This window comes from Cricetulus griseus, chromosome 4 (assembly GCF_003668045.3).
Source record: "Cricetulus griseus strain 17A/GY chromosome 4, alternate assembly CriGri-PICRH-1.0, whole genome shotgun sequence".
NCBI classification, from domain to species: Eukaryota; Metazoa; Chordata; class Mammalia; order Rodentia; family Cricetidae; genus Cricetulus; species Cricetulus griseus.
In genome coordinates this window covers 87635295-87659384 of record NC_048597.1, presented here as the reverse complement: position 1 = coordinate 87659384, position 24090 = coordinate 87635295, and the positions used below count along the sequence as shown (strand labels likewise).

Genomic DNA, 24090 nt, shown 5'->3' with positions numbered 1-24090 from the left:
TACTTCAAGATTAACATAGTTAGCAAAGACAAAGAAGGTATAAGTCTATCTTCATGTCAGTTTGTGGTAGCCTGGATGGACTTTAGGAATTTATATATTTATTTAACACACATACCTTAATCATTAAACACACATTGTTCATTATCTATATTTTCTAGATGCTAAGGGTTGAACACAGTTAGCAGTGGCATAACTAATCACACATATATCTCTAAATCAGTCTGTTATCATGAATAACCTCTTAGCCCCTTAGGAAATATAAACCTTTATCAAACATTTGCTGTAGTAAGTCTTATCTTCCAGAAAAAGAATTAATCCAAATAACATGTACAGCATGCTGTGTCATATATATTTTTTCTAAATAAGAGTTGACTCCAAGTGGCACATAATCAGGTTGTAAGGTTTTTAAACTTGTCAAGTTTTTTTGTTAAAAATTTCAACCTGACTGTTTGTAATAGATTTTACCGATTTTTAAATCATATCCAAAGAATTTACAAATCCAGAGCTACAGAAACTATAGGAAATAGTCTTAAATCTTAACATATTTTTTACAATTTATTAATGTTTGAGTAACATAAGAATGGGAGTAGATTAGCACCTGGAATTCCTATTGGGGAAAGATTGCTTTTTATATATTTTAAACCACACAGTGTTCCGCCTGGGCTATTGCGCTTTGCTTTCCTTCTCACTGTCTTAAAGATTCAGGAGGCCAGCTTGACACAAAACAGATTCAAAAGAAACTTTTAAACAGCATGCTCAGGTATGGAGAGGCAGGGCTAAAATCCAACCCCAGAAGCGCCTTATTTTTAGAGTACAACAGAATAACACAGTTTTAATACTACCCACACTGCAAAGATATTTGAATCTTGGTAAAAACCATAGCCAGTGATCAGACGAAGGGAATAGAGCATGCAGAAAACAAAAAAAGGTTCCAAGAGAACAGGAGCATGGATCAAAGTAAAGGGGAGATATAAGAGTTTTTGAGAGTGGACAGCAGAAAGAGTTTAAAATAAGTGACTTTGGGATTATGTGCTTGTGATATAGCAGAAATCATTACAATCTATGGGCCTTTGATAATCCAGTGTCAATCTTTAGCCACTGAGCTGTCCTGGGGCCAAGCCATTTGCAATAAGACAATTAGGATCAATTGAATCTCTAAGTCAGAGAAGGAAAAGAGATTGAAGAAGGCACATGAAGAGTATGAAGAGCAAGCTTCCTGAGTAATCAAAGAACATGTTGGAAGAGACAGCAAGGATGAGAGAGAAATGGGTAGATACCGAGTATCCCCAAGAAGACAGAGAGATATGTCAGAGGAAATGTCCCAAATCAAAAAGAGCACCAACACTTTCCATTTGATGGGTGCCCAGTAGGGTGAGAGAGGCTGCTTGGTACATGGGCCAAAAACACTGTAGATAATACATTCACACATCAACAATCAGTGGCTCAAAGACTATATCTCAAATATTCTCAACTGATCCAAAACCAGAGAAGTTGAGATAACAGGAAATAGAGGTCCCAATGTCTAATAAGCAAACATTGATTTAACTATTGATAAAGCAAACAACCCAGTTTAAAACACGTGTAACTAAACTGAGAATTCAGAAAAGATAACATAAAAATGGCTGAGAAAGGTTATAAAGATTTCAATCTCCTTAGTAATCAGTGAAATACAACTTAAAACTTGACTGATATATCATCGTATACAAGAACATAAACTCCAACAAATGCTGGAATATATGTGAGTCAAGGGGATCACAAACTGCTGTAGGCCCTATGGAAATTAGTGTGGAGATACACTAAATTTGTGGAACGATAACAATATTATCCTCTACGTCTATTAATCATAGGCATCTACCTAACAGACTGCATATCCTACCATAGAAATTTCTTGATTATTCATGTTTAGTGTTGGTTTATTCACAATAGTCAACGTGGTAACAGCCTAGATGTCTATCAAGTAATGGATGATATTGAACCTGTGGAACATGCTCAAAATTTAATTTTATTCAGCTGAAAATACAAATAGAATTATGAAATTGACATGCAATGGATGAAGCTGTATTTGTCATTCTGAATGAGGTAATCCAGACACAATAAGAAAAAGCCAAAATCTTTCTGTCATATGCAGATGCTAGATTTGAATTTTCTGGTATCTCTAGTTAACTAGAGTACCGATATAAATCATGAAACTATTAGCATGTAATGGATAGGAGATGTCACTAGGAGGAGAATAGAACCCATGTGGTGTGAAGAGAAGAATGGAAATGCTGGAGCAAACAGAGTTAAGTAGCAAGTGATGGGTGAGCAGAGGAGGGAGTATGTGAAGGAAATACCTAACTTTAGGCCTTGGACAAAACGTAATGGAAATGCATTGCTAAAGATGCTTCCTAAATACATACATTTACAAAGCACTTAAATTGGTTATTTTTACAGATGGGGGATAATGCCTCTTCAAAATATCATGTCTCATTGAGCAAAAATCTCAGTTCTAGGTACAAGTTACTTGTTTTAAGTTGTTTGTTAATGCTCTTGATATAAAGTCAAATGTTAATTCAAAGGTGTTTCACACTTTGTCTTCTAATAGGTTCAGTGTGGCTGGATTTATGTTGAGGTCTTTGATCCATTAGGCCTTAAGTTTTGTGCATGGCGATATATTGCAGATGGATCTATCTGCAATCGTCAACATTCCAGCATCCAGCTATACCAGCACCATTTCTTCTTTATTCCATCGTATGAATTTAGCTTCTTTGTCAAAAATCTGGTGTTCATAGTTGTGTGGGTTAATATCAGGGTTTTCAACTCTACTCCCAGACTGATAGCTGGGATACCAGCATGGGACAGATCCAGACCCCTGGAAAGTGGGTTTCTGTGATACCTCGGAAGTCTTCGGGATCTCCTGTAATAGTTCCGTACTTATCCCGTGCATAGGTGTGGACTTTGGGAGCCCATTCCACATAGAGGGATATTCCCTGAGCCAAGACACACTGGGGTTGGCCTTGACCCTATCTCAAAGGATATGATAGACACTGATGACTCCCTATCGAAGGCCTCACCCACCCTAGGGAGCAAAAAGGGTATGTGATAGGTAGGGTTTTAGTTAAGGGGAGGTGGTCGGGGAGGAGGGGAGGTAGAAGTAACTGGAATTGACACAAAAAACAATCTTGTTTCTAATTCAAATAAAGATTCTGCAAAAAAATCAAATGTTACAATCTATTTCCAGTGGTTTGGTTATCCTCCAAAATTCAGTGGTAGGACCTGTTTGATGAGAACATCACATAGTTGAGCCATAGGTCATGTAGAAATCAGGTGGGTCTGATTTGGAAACCATATTCCTACCTGCTGGCATCCAAATTGGATGATATGGTTGAGGTGCAGATTTGATGAAACTATATTTTAGGCATGTAAGACATTAGAAAATAATGAAAATATACATACTCTGCTAGATGTAGTGAATTAAATTTTAATCAGAAAGAAATATACCTATCGTCAGTAATTGCAGACTTCCAGCTGGACATATGGAGGGAGGTTGGCTGACAGTGTGGACTCCTGTCTTTTTTAGGCTGATGTTCCTGAGTCTTTATTGGATTAGTGTCTGATGTCCACCAGCTTGTGTTCATAGGAGCCATTTTCCTCTTTTGAACATCAGAGATCTGTAGCTACATTGATCCATAAATTCTGGTGGTTGGCTAGATTATTTCACTGTCTGGGGCCACCCCAGAACTTACAGCTCTTGTTGTTATTAAGCTGGAGGGATTCTCCACTGTGTCTTGAGAATGGAAAGCCATATTAGCATGGGAACAGTACACACACTGGCAATGGAAAATCTGTTAGGTATTAATCACCAGGCATGGGGGCTGGTGTGTGGCTCTCAGGCAGAACACAGGAACCTCACAGTCTTGGACTCCCTGCAATGTTCAACAGATTCATAATTCTATACTATTAACAACCCCATGGACTAAGGCTCAGAGGTTTCATTCAAACTCCAAGATAATGCTCTGGAATGAAGCCTTTTTGTGTATTTCTAGGTATGGGCGGTCTTTCTTATGTCCTTCCTAGAGAGCTAACCTGCCACCGGATCCCTCTGATGCATAATTATCCTGCTCTCTAAAATCCATGTTATGTTCTATCACTCAGAACTTCTTGAGGAACATTCAATACAGTACAAATACCCTGTGGAGTCTTCATAATTTCAATGTGTTATATTGGTCAATCTTTAAAACTTTTTGTATATTGAAGTTTTTATATTATTATTTTTTCTTGTTTACTTGAAAATTACGCACAATAGGTTTTGATCATATCCCCTCCCCTATGTCCCACATTTAAAAGCTAATTCTATAATTTCCTCTTTCTTATCCTACTTCCAACTATATCCTGTCCCCCCAGCCTTGCTCCTTCCCAAATTCATTCGTTTATAATATATTGTAATGAGGAAATATTCACACACACATATATAAACAAAGGTACAAATATAACCCACTGAATCAATTGTTTAGTGTTCAGTATTGCTTTGTGTCATTGGAAAAATCCCAGCCCCAGCTCAAATTGAAAAAGAGAGAATTTATTCTGGAACCAAATTTGAGTGATCATGGCCAATGAACACAGACTTATGTGATCCAAGATTCAATGTTCCCTTGGGGATGTAATTTCATGATGATCTCATAGTACAATATAAAGAAAGCTGTAACTCAAATAAATTGTTAGAAATATCAGAGAAGAGGTCCCTGGCAAAATAGGAAAGGCCCAAGATAACATCTGATGCTATTCTTAGCTTTTAGGTTGTTGGAAGCCAGTGCTCTGATAAGTTACTAGATTTGGTTATAAGAGACTGACTACCTCACTTGAAGAGGTGTCCAAGAAATGGTTTTTTAAGCTTCTACAGTCAGCCTGGAATAAGGTAATGAATTTCTAGACCTGCAACAGTCCAACCTTTCCACACAACTGAGTTCTAAAGAGCCAGTCTCCACAAATGACTCTTTCCAGGAGTTCTCATGTATGCATTTACATAGAGGTACACATCTATTCATATGCATTCATTTATACACATATGTAAAATTATATAGATGAATGTAATTATATACATGATGCATTATATGTGTGTTTACATTTATATATATGTATATATACACCTGTATGCATTTAATTCATACATAACATTATGTATCTATGCATTCATATGCATGTTTATACATTCATGTGTAAGCATTTGTATTCATGTATGCATTTATAGCCATATATGAATTTATAGACATGTTTACATGCATGCACATATTTTATACACATATATGAATTTATGCAATGTACATATTGCTACACAAGTATGTATTTATATACATACATGCATTGATACATATGTACACATATAAACACATGTATAAGTCTATATACATGTCCACTTATATTGTTGAACACTTGGTATTGGATAATCCCAAAGGAAGACTAATTTCTCCCTCCCTCAATGGTTGCTAATTGCCAGTTTTTGAACAACAGATGCTCTCTTAATATGTCATCTAGCCATAGACCTCATGAAACACAGTGTAGCCAAAGGCATTTATTCCTGCTGCCTACAGGTCTCTAGGTAGAATCTCTGCTTCAACAGAACACAGTAGACTTGAGACCCATGAGTTCTCTTATTGTCTCTAGTGGGGTTAGCCAGGCTCTCATCTACTCCGGGTTTTGAAAGTACCTCCTGTGACCCCTCCCCAACCAAAAAATGCCATGAGTGAGAAAGCTGAGCCCATACACCTTCTTGCAAAGTTTCCTTTCCTCTCATTTTAAGCACTCTTTTTCTGCCTCGTGGATTCAGGAGAGTTTCCTCTTTATGTGTTCTGTTTTTACTTACTTTGATTCTTTCACTGTGTTACACAGGAAACTCTGCTCACTCTTTTAATCTGTAATCTTGAAATAAAAGATCTTCTTATTGTTTACTATTTTTTAAATTTTATTAATTTTTTAAAAATTTTATGTCTGTAATTACTTTGCCAATATGTTTCTGTGCCTGGTGCCTGCAGAGGCCAAAGGAGGATGTGGGTTCCACCCTAAAACTGTGCTGCACACTATAGTAACACAAAGAGAGGCTGTTGTGACCTGAATCAAATATGACCCAAGAGCTGCAAGTAGGCTTAACCTCTCAGTCATTTCTCAAGTCACAGAAACACTTTTCAAAATGGTTTATTTATTTTATGTCATATGTTTGAGTGCTTACCTTCCTCTGTAAGTGTGTTGGCCACATTTGTACCTGGTTCCCACATACTTTAGAAGAGGATTTCTTGCCTAGAAATACAGATGGTTCTGAGTCTCCAAGTAGGCACTGGGAATTGTTTCCATGGATTTTTACAAAAGGAATCAGAGTCACTAGCTGCTTAGCCATCTGTCCATCTCCCATAGATAAACATTAGCACTCGGTGATAGGCAAACAAAAGTATTAGACAATTAAATTTGAGTATATACGAACACCTGATTTTGACAAAGAGTCCAAATATATACGCTGGAACAAACAGAACATCGTCAACAAATGGTGCTGGCATAACTGGATGCAAACATGTAGAACACTACAGATAGACCCAAGCCATTCACCCTGCACAAAAGTTAAGTCAAAATGGATCAAAGACCTCCACATAAACCAAGCCACACTGAATCTATTAGAAGATAAAGTGTGAAATACCTTGAATTAATTGGTACAGGACACTTGAATTAATTGGTACAGGACGCTTCTTGGACACTATACCAGTATAACAGGCACGGAGGTCAAAAATTAATAAATGGGACCTCCTGAAACTGAAAAGCTTCTGTAAGGCAAGGGACATAGTCAACAAAACAACACAGCAGCCCTCAGACTGGGAAAAGATATTCACCAACCCCACATCTGACAGAGGGCTGATCTCCAAAATATACAAAGAACTCAAGAAGCTAGTCTCCAACACACCAAACAATCCAATTAAAAATTGGGGTACAGAAATAAATACACAATTCTCAATAGAGGAATATAAAATGGCTGAAAGACACATAAGAAAGTGTTCAACATCTTTAGCCATTAGGGAAATGCAAATCAAAAGAACACTGAGATACCATCTCACTCCTGTCAGAATGGCTAAAATCAAAAACACAAATGACAGTTTATGCTGGAGAGGATGTGGAGAAAGGAGAACACTTCTCCACTGGTGGTCGGTTGTCAACTTGTACAGCCACTTTGGAAATCAGTATGTCAGCTCCTCAAGAAAATGGGAATCAGTCTACCATAAGATCCAGCAATTACACTCCTAGGCATATACACAAAAGAAGCACATTCATACAACAAGGGTATCTGTTCAACCATGTTCATAGCAACAATATTTGTAATACCCACAAACTGGAAGCAGCCTAGACACCCCTCAACTGACAAATGGTTAGAGAAAATGTGGTGCATTTACACAATGGAGTACTACTCAGCGGAAAGAAGTGATGGAATCCTGAAATTGGCAGGAAAATGGATGGAACTCTAAGAAACCATTCTGAGCGAGGTAACCCAGTCACAAAAAGACAAACATGATATGTGTTCACTCATATGTGGATTTTAGACATGGAGTCAGCAATTGCCAGCCTACAATCCACACTGCCAGAGAAACTAGTCAACAAGGAGGACCCTAAAAGAGACAAACTCTGTACCCTGGTGAAGGACAAAGGGTCACCATCCCCTGAGCAAATTGAGAACATAGGAAGAGAGGGGAGAGTGAGCTACGAGAATGAGAAGGGAAGAAAAGGAAGGATGCAGAGGTCATGAAGGAGCAGAATGTTAAGTCAGGTGTAGTTTAGAAGAAAGGATATGTGATAGGTAGGGTTTTTAGCTTGGAGAGGCAGTGTTGTAGAGTAAAAGAGGGAGAAGGAAACTGGGATTGTCATGTAAGTCAATCTTGTTTGTAATTCCAATATAAAATAGAATTTGAGTACAAGATCGTTTCAATACAAAATAAAAGTTTATGAAGTTCTTCTTCACATTCTAGAGAAAACATAATTGACTCTTCCTTATCTCATTGTTCGATGCTACTCAGTGGTAGCATAAGCACCATAAGCACCATGTTCTCAGCAACCATAGCACACAGACACCTGGCACTTCAATCCACACTATGCACTTCCAGAAACCAATACTGAAGTATAAGTCAAACTCTGAGGGTTCCTGAGCCATTCCATGATGTTCTTTAGCTGCCAGGGGCTCACTCACACTAGTCTTACATGTCAGTAAAGAGGTCAGGGCTTCAAATCCTCTAATATCCCAAATTTGTTACGAGTTTCTGACAATAATGCCCTAAGTGTGCTCATCATTCTGCCCCTGCTGTTTAGGGAGAAATGGAAAAACTACCAATATTTGCTGACTTTATACTTTGCCATTGAAGAGATCAATAAGGATGCCCACCTGCTTCCCAATGTAACCTTGGGATTCCACCTCTACAATGCCTTTCACTCTCACCGCAGAACTTTAGAGGGCCCTCTGATGTGGCTATCTGAAAGGAGTGAGTTTATTCCTAACTACAAATGCAAAACTCAACACAAAGCTCTTGGAATCATTGCGGGAATCAGGCCTGAATTTTCTGCTGCAATTGGAACCCTTTTGGAACTCTACAAAATTCCACAAGTAAGTTCGTAAAATTTGGATATCCACAGTCATGTAGGATACAAAACAAAAGAAAACTGAATTGCTTGTTTATTGCCTTTGATTTAAAATAGAAGTGAATGAATTATCTGGATACTGCTATGATCAATGGTGGAATAAATGTGGTGAAAACATAAGCAGTAAATGCTTGGTTTCCTAAGGAGATCACTTAGTAGTATTCATGATTCTATCTTCAATCATTGGCAAGATGTACCACGATGCTTCATAGATAAGTGCTGCTCACTAGTCATATAACTAACTACACAAAATAAGGTATAAACATCTCATAGTTCATCCAGTATTCAACAATGGGCAGAGAGGAAGAGAGAACCCAGGACATATAAATAAATTTGGAACAATCCTCAAGGACATCACTACTGAAAAATTTTGCAAGGAAAGTATGATCTGTCAGGAAATCAGATCTCTGAGTAGCACTCACAGAGAACATCCACTTAGAGATTTCCCCACAATAGGCTCTAACAAAGCAATACTGAGGCAAAGCAACCATCTGCAAGCATCACTACAAACTGAGAAAGCATTAGGGTAGACCCCATGCTTGGTAATTAATCAAGATTAGAAAAACAGATAGTGCAACACTGATTACTGTCACTCAGTAAAAAAATTCATATATGTATTGCATCCTAAATTAAGAAATCATGATATACATGATTATTTCTGTGTTTCTCACAGACTCTCATTTTACAATAGATGCTTGGACATGACTTCATTAAATCTATCATTTGGGAAGGATGAGGCCTCAATTATTGGTGATGTGCCCCCAGATCCTCATTCTTTTCTCTTTTCCATTTTCACTCCATTTTTATTTAAATTAAAAGGATTGTTTTACATATCAATGGCAGTTCCCAATCTCTCCTTACCTCCCCTGCCCCTCCACTAACACCCTACCCTTGTCATACCATTTCTACTCCCAAGGGAGAGTGAGTTATTCTATTGGGGTTGTCTTCAGAGTCTGTCATATCCTTTGGGAAAGGGCATAGGTCCTCCTCCATGTGTCTAGGCTGATGGAATATCCTTCTATGTGAAATGGGCTCCCAGAGTTCATTCCGATGCTAGGAATAAGTACTGTTCTACTCCAAGAGGCCCCACAGATTTCCAAGGCCTCCTAAATAACACCCACATTCTTGGGGTCCACATCAGTTGCATGCTGATGTCCCAGTGATCTGTCTGGGGTCCATGTGTTCCCCCTTGTTCAGGCCAGATGTTTATGTGGGATTCACCAGCCAAGTCCAACCCCTTTGATCTTCATTCCTCCATATCTGTAACTGCATTCCAGAGTTCAGTTTAGTGTATAGATATGGGTGCCTGCCTCTGATTCCATCAGCCAATGGATGAGGGCTCTAGGATGGCATATAAAGTAGTTATCAGTATCATTATAGGAGAAGGGCATTTAAGGTAGCCTCTCCGCCATTGCCTAGATTGTCAGTTGGTATCATCCTTGTAGATCTCTGGAAATCTCCCTAGTGCCAGATCTCTCCTCAGACCTATAATGGCTCCCTCTGTTATATCTCTCATCCTGCTCTCCTCTATCCTTCCCCCTATTCAAACTTTCAGCTCCTCCATTTCCTCCTATCCCCTCCTCTTCTCCTCCTCACGTTCTGGCAGCTCCCTCTACCCTACACTCATGTTTCCAATTAGCTCAAGAGATCCTGCCCTTTCTCATCCTCAGGAGCCCATGCAATTTTCTTTTAGAGTCCTTCTTGTTCCAAATTCCTTTGGTGAAGAGGATTGTAGGCTGCTAATCCTTTGCTCTATGTCTGAAATTAATATGTGAGTTAGTACATACTATGTTTGTATTTTTGTGACAGGATTACCTCACACAGGATGGTTTCTTCTAGTTCCAACCATTAGCCTGTGAATTTCAAGATTCTGTTGCTTTTTTCTGCTGAGTAGTACTCCATTGTATAAATGCACCACATTTTCTCTATCCATTCTTCAGATGAAGGGCATCTAGATGGCTTTCAAGTTCTGCTATTACAAACAATGCTGCTATGAACATGGTTGAACATATGTCCTTGTTGTATAAACACGCATAATTTGGGTATATGGCCAAGAGAGTAATTCCTGAATCTTGAGGTAGACTGATTGCCATTTTCTTGAGCAACCACAATACTTATTTCCAAAGTGGTCTTATAAGTTTGCACTCCCACCAGCAATGGAGGAGTGTTCCATTTTCTCCTCATCCTCTCCAACATAGATTGTCATTGGTGTTTTTGATTTTAACCATTCTGGCCAGTGTAAGATGGTATCTCAGATTTGTTTTGAGTTACATTTCTCTGATGGCTAAGGATTTTGAGCACTTTCTTAAATTTTTTCAGCCATTTTAGATTCCTCTGTTGAGAATTATATGTTTAGTTCTGTGCCCCACTTTTTAATTTCATTGATTGCTGTTATGGTCTCTAACTTGTTGAGTTCATTGTATATTTTGGAAATCAGGCCTCTGTCAGATGTGGGTTTGGTGAAGATATTTTCCCATTCTGTGGGCTGTGGTTTTGTCTTCCAGACTGTGTCCTTTGCCTTACAGAAGCTTCTCACTTTCAGGAGGTCCATTTTATTAATGGTAGATCTCAATGTCTGAGCTACTGTTGTTGTAGTCAGGAAGCACTCTCCTGTACAAATTCGTTCAAGGGTATCTACTAATTTCTCTTCTAAGAGGTTCAGTGTGGTTGGAATTATGTTGAGGTCTTTCATCCATTGGGACTTAAGTTTTGTGCAAGGTGACAGACATGGATCTTTCCAAAGTCTTCTACATGCCAGAATAGAGTTATGATAACACCATTTGCTGAAGATGCTCACCTTTTTCCATTGTATATCTTTATCTTCTTTGTCAAAAATCAGGTGTTTGTAGGTATGTGGGTTAGTATCAGGGTTTTCAACCCAATTCCATTGGTCTACCTGCCTATTTTTGTGCCAATATCAGGCTGTGTATAGTACCAAAGGTCTATAAAGAGCTTGAACTCAGGGATGGTAATGTCTCAGGAATTTCCCCTATTGTACAGGTTGTTTTGGCTATCCTGTGTCTTTTGTTTCTCCATATAAAGTTGAGTATTTTTCTTTCAAGGTCTGTGAAGAATTGTGCTGGGATTTTGATGGGGATTGTGTTGAATCTGTAGATTGCTTTTGGCAAGATTGCCAATTTTACTATGTTGATCCTACCTATCCAAGATAATGGGAGATCTTTCCATTTTCTGGTATCTTTGTTAATTTCTTTCTTTGAAGACTCAGAGGGTGATGTTTCTCTGATTTTTTTCTCAGCCTCTTATTGTTGATGTGTAGTAGGGCTACTGTTGATCTTCTCAAACAACCAACTCTTTATTTCATTGATTCTTTGTAATGTTTTCCTAGTTTCTACTTTACTAATTTAAGCCCTCAGTTTGATTATTTCCTGGTATCTACTCCTCGGTGGTGAGTTTGCTCCTTTTTGCCCTAAAGCTTTCAGTTGTTCTGGTAATTCTCTAGTGTGACTATTCTCCAGTTTCTTCATGTGGGCACTTAATGCTATGAACTTTCCTCTTAGTATTGTTTTCATAGTATCCCATAAATTTGGGTATGTTGTGTCTACATTCTCATTAAATTCTAGGAAGTCTTTAATTTCTTTTTTTTAATTTCTTCCTCACCCCTGGAGCGGTGCAATTGGGTGTTATTTCATTTCCATGACTTTGTAGGTTTTCTGCAATTTGTATTGCTGTTGAATTCTAATCTTAAATTATGGTGGTCTGATGAGATACAGTGGCTTATCTCATTTTTTTGTATCTGTAGAGGTTTTCTATGTTGCCAAGTATGTGGTCAATTTTAGAGAAGGTTCCATGTGGCACTGAGAAGAAGGTATATTCTTTTGTGTTGGGATGGAATGTTCTATAGATGTCTATTAACCCAATTGATTCAAAACTTCTATTACATCCTTTGTTTCTTTGTTAAGTTTCTGTCTGGTGTTTATGTCTAGTGTTGAAAGCAGGGTGTTGAAGTCTCCTACTATAAGTGCATATGGTTTTATGTGTAGTTTGAGCTTTAGTAATGTTTCTTTTACAAATATGGGTGCCTTCGTATTTGGGGCATAGATGTTCAGGATTGAGACTCCATTATTTTTTTAACCACATGTTTTATTAGTTCAAATTAGGAACAAGCTTGCTTCACATGTCAATCCCTTCTCCCTCTCCCTCCTCTTCCCCTCAATCCTCCACTCAACTCCACACTTGCTCCCACCCATCCCTCCTTCTCTCCCCAGGCAGGTTAGTGCCCCTAATGGGGTTTCCCCAAAGTCTAGCACATCATCCTGTGCTGGGCCTAGGCCCTCCCCCATGTGTTCAGGCTGAGATAGCATCTATTCATGTGGGATGGGTTATCAAATTTCCACCTTACAACTGGAAAAATACTGATCCACTACCAGCGACCCCATAGAGTGTAGAGGCCTCCTCATAGACATCCATGTTCAAGGGTCTGGAACTGTGCCGCTCTCGCCTCCCAGACAGCAGTCTGGGGTCGATGTGCTCCTCCTTGTTCATGCCAGCTTTTTCTGTGGGTTTCACCAGCCTGGTACCCACCCCTTTGATGGAATTTTCCTGTGATGAGTATGAAATGCCCTTCTTCATCTCTTTTCATTGATTTTTGCTTGAAATCTAATTTGTTAGATATTAGGATTGATACACAAGATTGTTTCTTGGGTCCCTTTGATTGGAAAATCTTTTCCCATCCCTTTACTCTGAGTTAACGCCTTTCTCTGAAGTTGAGGTATGTTTCTTGTATACAGCAGATGGATTCTGTCTTCATATCCATTCTGTTAGCCTGTATCTTTTTATAGGCAGGTGAAGACCATTGACACTGAGGCATATTGGAGTCCATTGATTGTTGGTTCTTGTTTGTTTTGGATTTATTGTTGGTGGTGTCATTGTGTGTGTATTTCACCTAATATTTCATTTTTTGTTTGGTAAAGTTGGATTATCTGTTGCATATGTTTTTGTGAGGGCAGTTATTTTGTTGGGTTGGAGTTTTCCCTCCAGAACTTTCGGTAGTGCTGGGTTTTTGGATATTTAGTGTGTAAATCTGATTTTGTCATGGAATACCTTGTTTTTTCCATCTATAATGATTGAAAGCTTTGCTGGGTACAGTAGTCTGTGTTGGCATCCATGTTCCCTTAGTGTTTGAAATACATCTATCCAGCATCTTCTGGCTTTCAAAGTTTCAATTGAGAAGTCTGGTGTAATTCAGATAGGTCTGCCTTTATATGTTACTTGACCTTTTCCCTTTGCTGCTCTTAATATTTAATCTTTATTCTGAAGATTTGGGGTTTTAATAATTATGTGAAGATGGGACTTCTTTTGTGGTCCAGTCTATTTGGTGTTCTGTAATCTTCTGCTACTTTCATAGGCATATTCTTCTGTAGTTTGGAATCATAGAAGAACTATGATTCTGTTGAATATGATTCTGTTGAATATGTTTTCTGTACCTTTGAGCTGTATTTCTTCAGCCTCTTCTATACCTATTATTCTTAGGCTCAGCCTTTTTACAGTGTTCCATATTTCCTGGATATTTTCTGTTAGGAATTTTTTGGAGTTGAGATTTTCTTTGGTGGATTACTGTATATCCTCTAGTGAGTCATCGACAACTGAGATTCTCCAATCCATCTCTTGTTTTCTATTGGTTATACTCACATCCTTAGATTCTGATCATTTATCCAGCCTTTCTATTTCCAGCATCCCCTCATTGTGTGTTTTTTTATTGTTTCTATTTCAGCATTCATGCCTTGAACAGTTTCAAGTGCTTCCTTCACTTGTTTGGTTGCTTTTTCTTTAGATTATTTAAGAGAATTACTGATTCTCTTGGTTGTTCTTCCTTCCATTTCTTTAAGAGATTTTCTTGTTTCCTCTTTATGAGTCTCAAACATCTTCATAAAGTAGATTTTTCGGTTTGTCTCTTCTTCTTCCTCTGTGTTGTGTTTTTCAGAACTTGCTGGTTAGAGTTCCTAGATATTGGTGGTGTCATTTTGGTCTTTCTGTTGTTGAGTGTTCTTATTCTGCATTCTTCCCATCTCTTAGTCCATTGGGTTCAGGTGGGGTCTCTCTATCTCCCTTTTTCACCTGGTTGTAAGTGGTGGCCATGTCTTGAATGTGTGCAGCTATGGAAGGCCTTTCCCCTCCCGGTAGTCTCCTCACTCAGTAGTGGTAGGATAGTGGAGGGGGAAGGAATAGTGAGGTGTTTTCAGACTCAGGGAGGTTATCTCTGTCTGGGTGTGTCCACTAACTGCAGCCATAGGACCAGAGAGATCCTGTGGTAATGGGGGCATTGGACAGGAGTAGGGCTCGGAATAGATTGTGGCGGTGGAGACGAAAGGAAGAGTCTATAAACTGGAAACTTTTAACACATGGAAGAACAATAAAGAACATTATAACAGAATGTGGATGATGTTACAATAGAAATTGTGTGTGTGTGTGTGTGTGTGTGTGTGTGTGTGTGTTGGATTCACCATTTTTTTATAAATTTGATTTAAATTAGAAACAGTCTTATTTTACATACCAATCCCAGTTCCCTCACCTTCCCATCCTCCCATGCTCCACCACTACCCCCATTCAACCCCACAATCCACTCCCCAGGAAGGGTGAGGCCTACCGTGAAAGATCATCAAAGTCTATCTAGTCATTTGTTACAGGGTCTAGGCCCTCCCCTGTGAATCCAGGCTGAGAGGGTATTCTTCCATGGGGAATGGGCTCCAGAAATCCATTTGTGTACTAGGGATAAATACTGGTTCCACTACCAGAGGCCCAGACCTCCTAGCAGACACCCACATGCGGGGGACTGTTTTGGTCCTTTGCTGGTTCCCCAGCTGTCAGTGCTCCCACTTGCTCAGGTCAGCTGTTTCTGTGGGTTTCACAGCATGGTCTTGACACATTTTCCATCACTCCTCCCTCTCTACAACTGGATTCCAGGAGTTCAGCTCCGTGCTTAGCTGTGGATCTCTTCTTCTGCTTCCATCAGCTACTGAATAAAAGCTCTAGGATGGCAATTAAGGTAGTCATAAATCTCATTACAGGGGAAGGCCTTTTAAGGTAGCCTCTCCACTATTGCTTAGATTCTTAGTTGGGTTCATTTTTGTGGTTCTCTGGACTTTTCTGTAGACCCAGATTTTTCTTTAAACCTGAAATGGCTGCCTCTACTAAGGTGTCTCTTCTCTTCCTCTTCTCTATTCATCCCTTGATTCAATATCCCTGATCACTCATGCTCTTCTCCCCCCTCCTCCACTGCACTTTCTCCTACCTCCCTCCTGCCTACAACCTATGCTTCCAGTTTCTCAGGAGCTCTAGTGTCTTTCCCCTTCTCTGGGAGATCATAGATGTCTCTCTTAAGGTCCTCATTGTTTCCAAGATTCTCTGGAGATGTGGATTGCAAACATAATGCCAGTAGCACAGACACTGAGATTGACAATTAATAAATGGCACCTTCTGAAACTGAGAATGTTCTGTAAGGCAAAGCAGTCACTCAACAAGACAAAACAGTAGCCCACAGAATGGGAAAAGATATTCACCAACCCCACATCTGACAGAGGGCTGCTTTCCATATACACAGACCTCAGGAATCTAGTCACCAAAACACCAAATAATCTAATTAAAAAGTTGGGTACAGAACTAAACAGAGAATTCTCAATAAGGAATCTAAAATGGCTGAAAGACACATAAGAAAGAGTTCAACATCATTAGCCATCAGGGAAAAGTAAATCAAAACAGCTCTGAGATACAATCTTATACCCATCCAAATGGATAAAATCAATAATATCAGTGATAGTTTATGCTGGTGAGGATGTGGGGAAGGAGAACAGCCTCCATTGCTTTTAGGAGTGTAAACTTGTACAGTTACTTTGGAAATCAGTATGGTGTTTTCTCAGGAAAATGGGAATCAGTCAACCTAAAGACCTAGCAATCACACTCTTAGGCATATACTCAAAGGATGCATATTCATACAAGGGCAGCTGTTCAATTATGTTCATAGCAGCATTATTTGCAATACCCAGAACCTGGAAGCAACCTAGATTCCCCTCAACCAAAGAATGGATAAAGAAAATGTGGTACATTTACACAGTTGAGTACTACTCAGCAGAAAAAAAAATGAAATCTTGAAATTCACAGACAAATCGATACAACCAGAAGAAACCATCCTGATTGAGGTAACCAAGGCACGAAAGACAAACATGGTATTTACTCACTCATATATGGGTAGGAGGCATAGAGAAAATGATTACTGTAAAATGTTCAACCCATCCTTCACTCCTGAGAAGCATTTCACATTTGGTAACCTGGGTAGGGGCTGGTACTGCTCTCTGATCCCTGACAATCTAAAACTCAAAATAACATACTTTTCTTTGCTTCTTCAGGTCACATATGGATTGTTTCATTCTGTGCTAAATGACAAAGATACATTCCCATCCTTGTACCAGATTTCTCCTCAAGAAAAAGCTCTGACCCAAGGAGTGATCTTTTTATTGCTGCACTTTGGCTGGAAGTGGGTGGGGCTCATTGTGGCTGATGACCTAAACGGAAAGGAGTTCCTCTCTGACCTGACAGCAGAGCTTGCTTCAGAAGATATCTGTGTGGCTTTTACAGAAAGAATACCAACTTATATGAAAGTGGATTTTTACTTTGGGGTTGGGTTGGTGAATTTGAGCCAACATACAAAAGTAAATGTGCATGTGTTCTACGGGGATATAGATGATGTCCTGATTTTCTATATACAAAATGAAATTATATCAAAGAGAAAGAAGATGTGGATCATGGCAAAGCCCCGCATTGTTTACTTACAATCTGTATTTTATAAGTGGATTGGTTTGATGTCCTTTTTTGAAGGTAGCTTCTCATTTTCAAAGAACAGAAATATCCCTGGCTTCAAGCACTTTATCCAGGCACTTATACCCTCACAGTACCCAAGTGATATTTACTTCCATAAATTCTGGCTGGACAATTTTCACTGTTCACCTTCTCCTTTGCCATGTGGAATTCAAGAACTCTGCCCACTGAATATATCGCTAAAGAATAAACAGGAAATACAGGTTGTGATGATCACTTCTGAGCCCAGCGTTTCCATATGGAATGCAGTGTATGCAGTGGCCCATGCCCTCCATGAAATGCTTTTGAGTCAAACAGAAATAGATTTTCACAAAGACATAAACCAGGACAGGCTTCTACCTTGGCAGGTAAGTCTACCTCATAAAGAAAGGAGACACTGGGAACTTATATTATTAGTAGATACTTCACTGAGGTCAAACACACAACACACTTTCCTGTTGTCATGTAAAGAATAATGCAAAACGTTGCTTACTTCTAGGGTCCAACCCCCTGTCAGAACCAGGGTAAATAAGAAAATCCATGAAGGTGGGAGGATCCAGAATAGATACTTACTTGAGGTATACTAGACTTATCTGTCTGAGGGGGAACATAAGGAAACAGGGATGCTTTCTGTGGGTAAATTTCTCTTTACTTCATCATTTTTCTATTATTATTATTATTATTATTATTATTATTATTATTATTATTATTAATGCAAGTTAGGTAACAGGCTTGTTTCACATGTAAGTCCCCTCTCCCTCCCCTCACCCCTATTCCTTCTGCCCCACCTCCAACCTACACCCCACCCCATCCACCCACCACTCCCCAGGCAGGGTAGGGGCCCCAACAGGGGCTCCACCAAGTCCACCAAATCTTCCTGTGCTGGGCTTAGTCCCCTTCCCATGTGTCCAGAGACAGAGCGCATCCCTTCAAGTAGCATGGGCTCTCAAAGTCCCCCCACACACACCAGGGCAAAACGCCAGTCCACTTCCAGATGCTCCCAGGAGTGCAGGGGCCTCCCCATTGGCATCCATGATCAGGGGCCTGGGTCAGTCCCATAAAGGCCTCCAAAAGAGCGTCTGGGGTCAATATGCTTTCCCTTTTTCAGGCCAAATGTTTCTGTGGGTTTCTCCAACCTGGTACAGACCCCTTCGCTCTTCATTCCTCCCTCTCTTCAACTAGCTTCCAGATTTCAGCTCAGTGTATTTCTGTGGATGTCTGTCTCTGCTTCCATCAGCCACTGGATGAGGACTCTAGGATAGCATAGAGAGTAGTCATCAATCTCATTCTAGGGGAAGGGCTTCTATGCCATGCTCTCCTCCACTGCCAGGACTGTCAGATTGTGTCATCCTTGTAGGTCTCTGGAGATCTCCCTAGTTCCAGATCTCTTCTCGGAACTATAGTGGCTCCCTCTGATATGGTATCTCTCATCCTGCTTTCTCTCCTCTACTCTTCCCCCAACTCAATATCTCTGCTCCTCCATTTCTTCTCCTCTACTCTTCTTCTTGTGCTCTTATTGTGGCAGCACCCACTCCCCTACACTCATGCTCTCAATTAGCTCTGGAGTTCATTCCACTTCCTATTCCTGGGGTCCATTTATCCCTTAGAGTCATTCATGATTTCTAGTTTCTTTGGGGAAGAGGATTATAGGCTGGTAAACCTTTGATCTATGTCTAAAAATCATATAAGAGTGAGTATATACAATGTTTGTCTTTTTGTGATTGGGTTACCTCACTCAGGATGGTTTCTTCTAGTTCCATCCATTTGCCTGCGAATTTCAAGATTCCATTGCTTTTTTCTGCTGAGTAGTACTCCATTGTATAAATGTACCACATTTTCTCTTTCCATTCTTCATTTGAGGGGCATCTAGGTTGCCTCCAGGTTCTGGCTATTACAAACAATGATGATATGAACATGGTTGAACAGATGTCCTTGTTGTATGAACATGAACTATTTGGGTATATACCCAAGAGAGGAATGGCTGGATCTTGAGGTATATTGATTCCCATTTTTCTGAGTAACCGCCATACTGATTTCCAGAATGGTCTTACAAGTTCACACTCCCACCAGCTATGAAGGAGTGTTCCTTCTTCTCCGCATCCTTTCCAGCATAGGTTGTCATTGATATTTTTGATTTTAGCCATTCTGGCAGGTGTGAGGTGGTATCTCAGAGTTGTTTTGAGTTGCATTTCTCTGATGGCCAAGAATTTTGAGCACTTTCTTAAGTGTCTTTCAGCCATTTCAGATTCCTCTGTTGAAACATCTCTGTTTAATTCAGCACTTCACTTTTTAATATCATTGTATGGTGTTTTGGTGGCCAGCTTCTTGATCTCCTTGTATATTTTGGAAATCAGTCCTCTCTCAGATGTGGGGCTAGTGAAGATCTTTTCCCATTATGTGGGTGGTTGTTTTGTCTTACTGACTGTGTCCTTTGCCTTACAGAATCTTCTCAGTTTCAGGAGGTCCCATTTATTGATTGCAGACCTCAGTGTCTGTGCTTCTGGCGTGATGTTCAGGAATCGTTCTCCTGTGCCAATTTGTTCAAGGGTTATTCCCACTTTCTCTTCTAGAAGATTCAGTGTGGCTGGATTTATGGAGAGATCTTTGATCCATTTGCACTTAAGTTTCGTGCATGGTGACAGGTATGGATCAATCTGCAATTATCTGCATGTCCGAATCCATTTGTGCCAGCACCATTTGTTGAAGATGCTCTCTTTTTTCCATTGTATGGATTTAGCACCTTTGTCAAAAATAAGGTGTTCGTAGGTGCGTGGGTTAATATCTGGGTCTCTAGTTTGATTCCATTGGTCTATCTGTCTATTCTTGTGCCAATACCTATCTGTTTTCAGAATTATGGCTCTGTAGTAGAGCTTGAAGTCAGAGATGGTGATACCTCCAGAAGATCTTTTATTGTAAAGAGTTGTTTTGGCTATCCTGTGTTTTTTTTTCCATATAAAGTTGAGTATTGTTCTTTCAATGTCTGTGAAAACCTGTGTTGGGATTTTGATGGGGATTGAGTTGAATCTGTAGATTGCTTTTGGTAGGATTGCCATTTTTACCATGTTAATTCTGCCTATCCATGAGCATGGGAGATGTTTCCATTTTCTGGTATCTTCTTTAATTTCTTTCTTTAAAGTCTCAAAGTTCTTATTGTACAGGTCTTTCACTTTTTTGGTTAGTGTTACCCCAGATATTTTATGTTGCTTGTGGATATTGTGAAAGGTGATGTTTCCATGATTTCTTTCTCATTGAGTTTATCATCTGTATACAGTAGGGCTACAGATTTTTTTGAGTTAATTTGTATCCTGCTACCTTGCTGAAGGTGCTTATCAGCTGTAGGAGTTTCCTGGTAGAGTTTTTCGGGTCACTTATGTGGACTATCATGTCATCTGCAAATAGTGAATATTTGACTTCGTCCTTTCCAATTTGTATCCCTTTGATCCCCTGTTCTTGTCTTATTGCTCTAGCTAGAACTCCAAGTACAATATTGAAGAGATATGGAGAGAGTGGACAGCCTTGTCTTGTTCCTGATTTTAGAGGAAACGCTTCGAGTTTCTCTCCATTTACTTTGATATTGGCTGTCGGTTTGGTGTATATTGCATTTATCATGTTTAGATATGTTCCTGTTATTCCTGTTCTCTCCCAGAACTTTATCATGAAGGGATGTTGTATTTTGTCAAAGGCTTTTTCAGCATCTAATGAGATGATCATGTGGTTTTTCTTTTTCAGTTTGTTTATATATTCTTTTGAGTTTGGATGGAATGCTCTGTAGATATCTGTTAACCCCAGTTGGGGTCATAACTTCTTTCAGATCCTTTGTTTCTTTCTTAAGTTTCTGTCTGGTGGCATAAGGGGGATGTTGAAGTTTCCTACTATAAGTGTGTGTGGTTTTCTGTGTGATTTGAGCTTTAGTAATGTTTCTTGCACAAATGTGGGTGCCTTCATACATGGAGCATAGATGTTCAGGATTGAGATTTCATCTTGATGGACTTTTCCTGTGATGAGTATGAAATGCCCTTCTTCATCTCTTTTGATTGATTTTAGTTTAAAGTCCAATTTGTTAGATATTAGGATTGCTACACCGGCTTGTTTCTTGAGGCCATTTGATTGGAAAATCTTTTCCCATCCTTTTACTCTGAGGTATCGCCTGTCTTTGAAGTTGAGGTGTGTTTCTTGTAAACAGCAGAAGGATGGATTCTGTCTTCTTATCCATTCTGTTAGCCTATATCTTTTTATGGGTAAGTTAAGACCATTGATATTTAGGGATATTAATGACCATTGTTCGCTGGTTCTTGTTTGTTTTGGATTTATTGTTGGTGGTGTCATTTTGTGTGGATTTTGCCCTCCTGTTTCTTTTTGTGTTTCGCAAATTAGATTATCTATTGCCTGTGTTTTTGTGCATGTAGTTATGTTCCTTGGGTTGGAGTTTTCCTTCCAGAACCTTCTGTAGTGCTGGATTTTTGGATATGTATTGTTTAAATCTGTTTTTGTCATGGAATATCTTGTTTTCTCCATCTATAATGATTGAAAGTTTTGCTGGGTACAGTAGTCTGGGTTGACATCCATGCTCCCTTAGTGCTTGTAGGGTATCTATCCAAGACCTCCTGGCTTTCAGAGTTTCCAATGAGAAGTCGGGTGTGATTCTAAATTTGCCTTTATATGTTACTTGGCCTTTTTCCTTTGCAGCTCTTAATATTTTCTCTTTATTCTGTAGATTTGGAGTTTTGATTATTATGTGTTGGGGGGACTTCTTTTTGTGGTCCAGTCTGTTTGTTGTCCTTTAAGCTTCTTGTACTTTCATAGGCATATCTTTCTGTAGGTTGGGGAAGTTTTTTTCTATGATTTTGTTGAATATGTTTTCTGTACCTTTGAGCCATGTTTCTTCACCTTCTTCTACACCGATTTTCTTAGGTTTGGTCTTTTCACGGTGTCCCATATTTCCTGGATATTTTGTGTTAGGGATTTGTTGGACTTGAGGTTTTCTTTGGTTGATGAATGTATATCCTCTAGCGAGTCTTCAATAGCTGAGATTCTCTCTTCTGTCTCTTGGATTCTATTAGTTATACTCATGTCTTTAGATCCTGATCATTTATCCAGTCTTTCCATTTCCAGCATTGCCTCATTCTGTGTTTTCTTTATTGTGTCTAATTCAGCTTTCATACTTTGAACTGTTTCAAGAGCTTCCTTCACTTGTTTGGTTGTTTTATCTTGGGTTTCTTTAGCTTCTTTAAGAGATTTGTTTATTTCTTGAATTTTTTGGTTTGTCTTTTCCTCTATTTTGTGTAATTTTTTGCTTGCTTTTTCTTCTATTTCTTTAAGGGATTTTCTTGTTTCCTCTTTGAAGGTCTCTATCATCTTGCTGAGATAATTTTTGAGGTCCATCTCTTCTTCATGCACTATGTTGGGCTTTTCAGGTCTTGCTGGAGGGGAGTCCCTAGATTCTGGTGGTGTCATATTGGTCTTTCTGTTGTTGAGCGAATTCTTATTCTGTCTTCTTCCCATATCTTTTTCCAGTGAGTGCAGGTAGGATCTCTCTATCTCCTCTTGTTACGCTGTGGTGTGTGTGGGACAGGAATTCAATGTTGGAAGCTCTGGATGGTCTTGCCTTTCCTCGTAGTCTCCTCACTCTGAAGGAGTTAGGCCTCCATAGGGATCAGGTGTGTGGGGGCGGGACAGGAAGTTAAGAGTGGGGTGTTTCCAGCCTCTGGGGGTTCCTCACTGCCTGGGCAGGTACCCAAAGCAGGAGCAGTCCTGGGGAGATCGGGATGGATGGAAATTTCATAGGGAGTTGGATAAGAGCGGTGGATCACTCACCACCTGGGGGATCAGTCGCCGGGAACTGAGGGAAGAGTGGCCTATACCCAGATTCAGGGAGCTCCTCCCTGCCTGGGCATGTCTATTTCAAGCAGGGAAAGCCTGGGGGGATCTGGATGAATGGCACTTTGGAGAGGAGTTGGGTAAATGCAGGAAGGTCACTCACCTGGTCTGTGATGAGTCAGCGGACTCTTTACTTCATCTTTAAAAAATTCTTTGTGAAAAATTTGCCTCTCCTCCCAATGCTCTATTCAGCAGCTTTTTTTCTACTTAATTATACCCTTTTCTTTCCTCTCTCCTTTTCTTCCTCTGCTCCCCTTTTGCTACTATCTTTCTACCTCTTCATTGACACTCCTGTCTGTTGCCTCTTCTGCCTCTGCCTCTTCCCTCTGCCTCATCCCCTGCCTCTGCCTTCTGCTTCCCTCACAAGCCCAACCCCTATTCATAATACATGTTAAGTCACATAGTTTCACACTCAGGCTAGCAATGTCTCATTTACCCATGCATGTAGCACATTCCCATGTAGAAAATGACTTTGGAAATCAAGACTTATCAATAACAAATAATTAGCCAGACCTTGAGTTGTAGGGAGCTCATAGAGACTAAATTTGCTTTGATCTCTGTCCATGAAATTGTAAAAAAAAAAAAAAAAAACCTGAGAAAAATGACATCATGTATTTGCCTCTAGGGACTGCCAGATATTTGTCTCTAGGGGCAAACAACCTGCCTTGAATATTCTCTGAAGTTAAAACTACCTGGATTGTAAAAGGTTGTCTTTGTGATTGGAAATCCTATGGCTATCTGAGTAATGTAAAATGTCCTAGTATT

At 39.6% G+C, this 24090-nt stretch overlaps 1 protein-coding gene across 1 annotated transcript in view; it reads left to right on the top strand.

Moving 5' to 3' along the window:
• The window catches only part of LOC113835673 (vomeronasal type-2 receptor 116-like), a 50725-nt gene that overhangs the window by 4831 nt on the left and 21804 nt on the right, over nucleotides 1-24090 (top strand). The window contains exons 3-4 of the mRNA XM_035444158.1: nucleotides 8314-8605; nucleotides 17001-17816. Of these exons, the coding sequence (XP_035300049.1) occupies nucleotides 8314-8605; nucleotides 17001-17816 (1108 nt within the window). The remainder of the gene's footprint in view (nucleotides 1-8313; nucleotides 8606-17000; nucleotides 17817-24090) is intronic.